Genomic DNA, 7,495 nt, shown 5'->3' with positions numbered 1-7,495 from the left:
AAATGCTGTTGTTTTTTTTTGTCTTGTTTTTAAATATTGCTATAATAATAATAATAATAATAATAATAATAATACATTTTATTTATGGGCACCTTTCAAAAAACCCAAGGACACCTTACAAGCAGAGTTAAAAATAGCAAAAATAAAAACATAGAATTACAAAGCAGTAAATATAAAACAAAAAATTAAATATAAAAATCCCATAAAAAAAAATAAAAAAAATGAATGAACGCTATGAATGAACTTATATTTAAATGTGTATAATTCTTCCCTTAAAAAACAATCTGAACAGTTTCTCTCACTGACTGTGGACAGAGGGAACAGTGTGTGGGGCGGGGGAGAGGATGCAGATGTGGGGGGGAGAGAAAGAGAGAGAGAGAGGGAGGGTAAAGAGAGGTGGTGGGGGGCTCATCGCTCACAGCGCACAGACCAGCTCAGGCACACCCCCGACCCACAGCCAGTCCACCTCTCTCCACCCTCCGCACAGCTGCACAGCTCCAACTCTTTGACGCCTCCACATCTGGAAGAGGATCAGAAACACCGACCCCGGTCCGCAGCTGCGCGCGCTCCGTCCCGTTCTCTGGCTTTTCAAAACAAAGTGACGCGTACTTGAATTTAACTGCAAGTTGGAAAGAGAGACGGAGAAAAAGCGTCGGTTCGTCCTCTCGGTAAGTAAGCCCACCTTTATTAAGTTTTTAGTGCTTCATTCTGGTGTAACTCATTTGATGTTGCCATGTGGCGTCGGCAGAGAAGTGCAGTGTTTAATTCAGTGATAAAAGTACACGTGCGCTCTGTGAAAGTGATTTCAGGACTTTGGAAAGTAAAACGTGTTCACGAAATAGTTTCACAACTGCGCTCATATAATTAAAAAGGGGGAGAACGTTCATTACAAAGTAAAATATTTAATTCGTATTCAAGAAGTTCGTTCATACTTCTAAGCGATAAACTCTCAAATGCCGTTTTCAATAATTGTTTTGATTACTAAGTTATTACATTTTCATTTGGAGTGTTTCATTGAGATCTTCACTTGACTTCTTATCAAACGAAAACACACTTAAATTAACACAAAGCCACAAAAAGGAAAAGTTTAAGCGTCGCAAGTTATGGTTGTCTTTGTTAAAAAAGAAATAAAAAAAAACAAAAAATAAAACGATTTTTGTTTTAATGTAGCCTACTGATAAAATAATAATTACATTATGTACTACTTTATCCCCCCAAAAATATTAAAATGTGTTGCCGCTAGTCACGAGGCCTAGACTAATTAGTTAATTTCTCACACCTTTTGCTAATGTCGCCACTTCACTTTTTTTTTTTTTTCATACGTAGACATTTTAAAATAAAGCTGCATAAACAATCCCTGTTTTCTATAATAAAATCTGTAATTTACATGCAAGTATTTATTTCAGTTAAAAAAAAATAAGAAATGTCTTCTCCTAACTGGTCCCATGTTAGATTGGGGAATATATGATTTTCCCTAATTTTTTCAGTCAAATCTCATGACTTTGTGTGTTTTATAGGATATTTTTATGTTTTATTGCATAGGATATTTTTATTCTGTTATTAATTATTTGCACCCAGGAGGCCTCATATTTTTCCTCTGTTTTAAAACTCCAACAAACTGTAAAAGTCAGCTGCCAAAAGGAGAAATTGCTGAAGTTATTGCAAAAATTGATGTTGTCATTTTCAATTAAATATTTATTTCCAATGCAGAGTGATTGTTTAATGCAATAGTGAGAAAAATATTAAAATGTTTGTTTTTATTAGTTGGTTTTTTCTCCTTAATACCCTCTGTCCTTCTGCACCTGTCTTCCTCTCTATCCTCTCACTCTTAGGGCCAACAACAGTGAGGTGAATGAACCTCCACCGCTCCTTTAAGATGGACAGCCCCTCCTACCTGCCAGCTCCTCTGGCCTCCCCTGCCCTGATGGTCCTCGCCTCCACCGCTGAAGCAGGCCGAGACGCATCCGTTCCCTGCCAGGCTCCCAGGCCTTTTGGAGTCCCTGTATCTGTGGAGAAGGACCTCCACCTGTCCTTCCCCTCAGCCTCCTACACCTTCACGTCCATGTATCAACGCCAGGGCCCCATGTCAGGTACATTTCCACCCCGAGACTTCCCAGCCTCCCTGCTTCACCTCCATCCCCAGTTCACCACACCGAACCTGGACTGCTCCACCCTGGGCATGCTGAGCCATGCGGGTGTTGGCGCCTTCCAACCATTCTCCTCTCCTCAGGAGGAGAGAGAGTCAGGTGCATATCACTCAGCTTTTACACCAGCCAAAAGGCTGAAAGGCTGCTTTCCAGACATAGAGGGAAAGGAGTTTGACTTTGGCTCCCTTGGAGCCACCCTTAAAGCTGGGGAGGACTCTGGGAGAAAGCTGTTCTCCATGTCTGGCCTGTTGTCTGAAGGAGAGGCTTCAGCGAGCTCTGAGGAGCGCAAAGAGCACAGTGAGTAAACTTTGTTGTCTGAGAACATGATTCTGCCCTTTTACACCTAAAAGTCTTATTAATGTTAACATCAAAGTGTGCTCACATTCACATCACTGACTTTGTTTCTACAGCAACAACACGTCAGATGAGATTAATACATTTTCTTTGGCTGCATTGACTAAAGGCAACAATTTCAAAGTGCCTTTTATACGAGTAAAAACAAATCATTATCATTTGCCCTTATGTCTCAGTTGTCTGAACAGGGAGCGACTGACACAGACACACACACAAAAAATGGAACAGTGTCACTTATTATGTGATCATTAGCCACATATGGCCATTAGGCCCATTGGAAGTCCTCCCTTTCCTAGTGACGGAGGAACACAAACACTTTGGGGCGTATGGAAGGTTGACATGGGAGGAGCGAGAGTTGGAACGAGTGACACCCTGTCAGAGATAACGAGGTGGCAGAGTTAGAAAGGAAGGGATGGAAGAGGATGCAGAAAGAGAGAGAGATGCTCGAACACGCTTCAGTCTGAGCTTCCCATCGACAACCCTCAGCTCAATATGGCCGCCCACACCAGTCGTCTGATTTGTTGACAAATGAGTGGGAGAGGTGTCAGTCAGAGCGCTGCCAAGGCAGAGACGGTCCTCATTACTCCAGGGGATAATTGCCCAACGACGCGGGGGCACAACACTTGCCTCAGATGGAGGAAGGAGGGAGTGAGGGAGCTAGAGTCAAGGAAGCGATGCTCGGCATGATGGCAAATCAAACCCCCTCTGCGGCGGTCGCCAAGGGGAGCGCCTGACAGATGAAAGAGACCAGAGAGAGACAGAGAGAGAGGAACAAGAGCACCCAAAGGCTTAGCAGATCAGAGGGGGACACCATCGAAATAATGACAATGAGAAGGAGGTGTGGGGGGGTGATAGGGCGAAGGCAGCAGAGGGAGACGCTCCTGCACCCTCTAATACACACAGAACCTTAAGAAAACTTTCATCCCACACAGAGGAGGGACGAGTTGTCTTAAGAAAAGTTTTGGTTGTGTGTCTCTATGCATGTGTGCGTCTTTGTTGAAACTTGGTGATTTTGTTGCTGGTTGGTGGCTGAGTGACAGGGCCAGGGAGGCGGAGTGGCAGGAAGGAATCTCAATATGGAATTTTAATAAGGACAGGAAAAGAAGAGATGCCAGGCAGCGTGCTGGTGTGAGAGGTGTGTCTGTCTGACAATGTTTGCTCGGTGCACTCGTGCATGCACGCTCACCACCTGATTTTGGGAATCTCATTTGGGGAATGTTGACAAGGACAAAAGGCAGGGTGGAGGAGAACATGGAGAGTGTCTCTCCTCCCCAAAAAAAAGAAAAAAGGGGAAAAATGGATTCATGCACATTGGAGGCTGCTTTTGCAGCTTTATCCAATTAGATCAGAGCTCAGGCAAAGTAAGAGCTTTAATGCAATTGAGCTCCCTGGCACTTTTCTAAGTCTGACATACACTTGTTCCTCTTGACTGAGTAACAGACAGTCACTTCAGGACCAGAAGTCTTCAGCGTTAAGCTTGAAATCTTCTTTTAGTGTGAGAGCGCTGCCTGCATACTTGACTGAAAACAACCAATTCTGAGTGAACAACAAAACGGACCATAAAATATATTTTTCTAGTCCTTTTAAACATATTATATGTCATATTACTATGCAACATGGCACGGTGGTGAGGTCTCTCTGAACCTAATGCATAGCCCTTATTATCCAATCATGCTCATGTATATAAAAAAAAATTCTGGAAACAACAAGACAATAAGTCTTTAACTTGTAAAATATCCTCACTATATTTTTAAATATGTTTAATTTTTAAAAATAAATAAATTAGAAGTCTACCCTAAAAAAATACATTTATTTTTGTATTTTATTTTGGCAAACTTCAGATGGGTCTGTAGGAATTTCTGAGTCAATCCTCCAGTTAAGTCACTAAACAGGTACATGTCACCTCTTCACATCCGCCTTGTCTGTCATCACCCATCAGCGTCTCCTTTTGACCATTTTGTCTCTCTGCTGTGCCGATGATCCCTCCCAGACCTCGCCTCTGTTTTTATCAGACAAGGTCTGAGATGCACGGTGTGTGATGACAGCTGTTCAAACAGCCACGCTGGGCTTTCAAAGGGCAGATGTCTTTGCTGGAGCATGTCATGCTCATTTTCCTCAGGGAGATGCTTTTCCACTGAAGGCATGAGCCGCAACTAAAAGGGTCCTTTACCAGGAACATAAGCAGAGGTGAGGAGTGGTGAAAAACTCCCCATGGCCTGACACTGTTCTTAGTGAGTGTGTTTGTGTGTCCATCTCACAGTAGTTATGAAACAAAGTGTGAACTGCATTAATGGGCCCAGATGATTAAAAGGCACTAATATGGTCATCAAACAACAGGAAATAATGGTGAAAATATATTATTTTAAAAAGCTTCACTTGTTCATCTAACCAATTAAAAGGATTGATCAATAATTTCTAATGACTTGGATGACTTGTTGACTCCTACATGAATAATGCCCGTAATAGATTTTTACTGTTTAAAAAAAACCTGCTTTAACTCTTTATCTCGGCAACCACAACATCACAATAAATACAAATACAGGGAACGTTTAAGAGATTTGTTTAACTACAGATGTTATTTTTTTTCCCTGCTTGACCTTTTTAGCAGTGTAAATCTATTTAATAAAAAAAATTTAAAACCACAGTATTGTCAACTTTTTTTGCTGTATACAGCTGTGGAAAAATCAACAACTTCTGCTTCCAAATTGCAGCTTTTTCTTTTTTTTTCTTTTTATTTTTTAGCGGCTATTTATTTCTATATTAACAGACTGAAATCACACTTAGGTGTATTTAAAAAAAAAAAAAAAAACAAGACAATAAGAAAACAATCTGCTGCTGTATTAATTAACTGTCAAACTAACACAACACATCAAATCATACAAATTGACTTGCAGTCGTGAAATAAATACGTTGAATAAATTCAGGTCTTTAAATACGCAACTCTTCATTTATTACTTTTTTTTTATTGTTACAGACCATCACACAAATACACGTGTTGAGGTGCAATTTTGAATATTTATCATTATTATGATTATTAGAATGGTAATAATAATAATAATTAATAATGTTATTATGAGATCGTTAGTAATATTAATATGTTGTAGTCCATAATGCTATTGTTTTTCCAAATAAAACTATTGCAAATTCTGACACAATTAGTCATTATAAAGAAAAAGGAAAAATGAGGAAACTGTCACCACTTTGAATTAAATTGTGCAACATTCTACGCATCAAGCAAGGCCAATTATTTTGTATAGGGTTTTTCATACACAAGCAGCGATTAATGCATAATATGCATAAGTACATGTAGACCGCCTGGTTGTAAGACTTAACTTGTGTCACAACCTGTTAGAATTATTGCTTTAGTTACCAAAGAAAGAGGAGTCTGAGAGCAGCTGACGGCAAAAAGTTTGAGCCTCTCCCAGTAACTCATTATCCACTCCAAACACAAACATCATTTGTTTGTATTAGATACATAGATCTTTTATAATAATAATAAAGTACAGTAGATTTTGTCCTTAAGCTTTTATTTGTGGTTTCCCAGCTTTTTATTAATGACCTTTTCCTAAAAAACACACTGAGAATTTTGCCCCAGATTAGCAAGGTGTATACATACATGTCCTCCACGTTTGTTTGCGGGTTTAAATGTGAAGCTTGAACAAAAAAATATGACAGTTTTAAGGCTCTCAAATCTCTGATTTTTTTTAATAAAAATTTGAGTTTCGATTCAATTTTCGAGTATTTTTTTTTTCGATGCACTTAAAAATGACTGCAGACGTCAAATATATTGTCAAAAGTGAAACTTTATTGCTGTGATTGTCCTCAAGAGTTAAAATGTATAGAACAATCCCAAAATAAAAAGTAAATGAGGCTCTGTCATTCAACAATTTCAAGCTTTAACCCAAGTTTAAGCAAAAGTGCAACAGCAACTTCACAGTAGCTTAAATTTTCTGTTTAAGAAATCGGATAACTGCATATTTTATAACATTACAATCAAAAAAATAATAAACTCTTCTCTTAGCATCTCAACATAGTGCGAATGAAAAATTAAACATGTCTGTGCCACACATATAGCCTACTCAAAGGGTAAACAAATGTAAACAAAGAGGGGGCTGGCTCACATGGCGCTACGGTAACCCACAAGGATGGAATGCGAAAAAGTCTGAAAAAACTGTGGTGAAAAAAAACAAAAAATAATAATAATAATAATTCCAATTTGCAAAATAAAAATCGTTTTACCTACAATTTCGATAAATCGATTAAATCGATTTTTTTTGCCCAGCCCTAGTGAGTTCTAGATGTTGATGTTACATGTCATTTAGATTAGGACAGATTGGTCATTCAGCTCTTAACTATTATAGTTTTATGTTTATTTTTTATCACTCATTTCTAGGTGTTGATGTAGCTACACGTTTTTGCTGTGTGTGGTGTGTACAAGTCTTTGAGGGCTTTGCGTATTGAGTGGGGCTTCTATCTGAAAGACACAGTGTTTACATCCCCCTGACTGAACATAGGAGATCAATAGCAACCACTCAATGCTCATGCATACACATATAGTATCGGCTGCCAACTAATATTCCCATTGTGAATATTCCTTCTCTGGAGGCCTTCTGTTTGCAATGCAACACTGAGCTTTAGTGTTTACTTTTGTGTTGTGGTTTTAGAGTCTTTACTGATCTCATAAATGGAGTAATGTAGAAACAAGGTGATGCCAATATTAGCAACAGATCTGGAAATTGTAAAAATTACTGTAACAAAGGAAAATGGATCATAATGTGTCACGTGCTGGTGCTTCAGGGATGTTCAGTTTGATTTTATAGCCACATTGTCTCAAAGAGCCATCTGCAACCGACCCACACAACCACACTGTTTTTGTATTTAGGCGCTGGAAGAGGAAGCATTAAAATATTAAAGGTGGTTTTGTTTGATGTGAGACCATGCAGTGGTTGAATGTTCCCCCTCCTGTTGAGAAAGTAGTTTGTTCTCCTAATATT

At 39.1% G+C, this 7,495-nt stretch overlaps 1 protein-coding gene across 3 annotated transcripts in view; it reads left to right on the top strand.

Moving 5' to 3' along the window:
• Nucleotides 1-443: 443 nt before the first annotated feature.
• rnf220b (ring finger protein 220b) overlaps nt 444-7,495 on the top strand; it is a 31,597-nt gene continuing 24,545 nt past the window's right edge. For all 3 annotated transcript variants that reach the window (XM_028444820.1, XM_028444821.1, XM_028444819.1), the window contains exons 1-2: nt 444-668; nt 1,833-2,444. In XM_028444820.1, the coding sequence (XP_028300621.1) occupies nt 1,853-2,444 (592 nt within the window). In that variant the 5' untranslated portion in view covers nt 444-668; nt 1,833-1,852. The remainder of the gene's footprint in view (nt 669-1,832; nt 2,445-7,495) is intronic.

This window comes from Gouania willdenowi, chromosome 4 (assembly GCF_900634775.1).
Source record: "Gouania willdenowi chromosome 4, fGouWil2.1, whole genome shotgun sequence".
NCBI classification, from domain to species: Eukaryota; Metazoa; Chordata; class Actinopteri; order Blenniiformes; family Gobiesocidae; genus Gouania; species Gouania willdenowi.
Note: the sequence above shows the minus strand (reverse complement) of the source record. Positions and strands in the feature narration are given on the sequence as shown.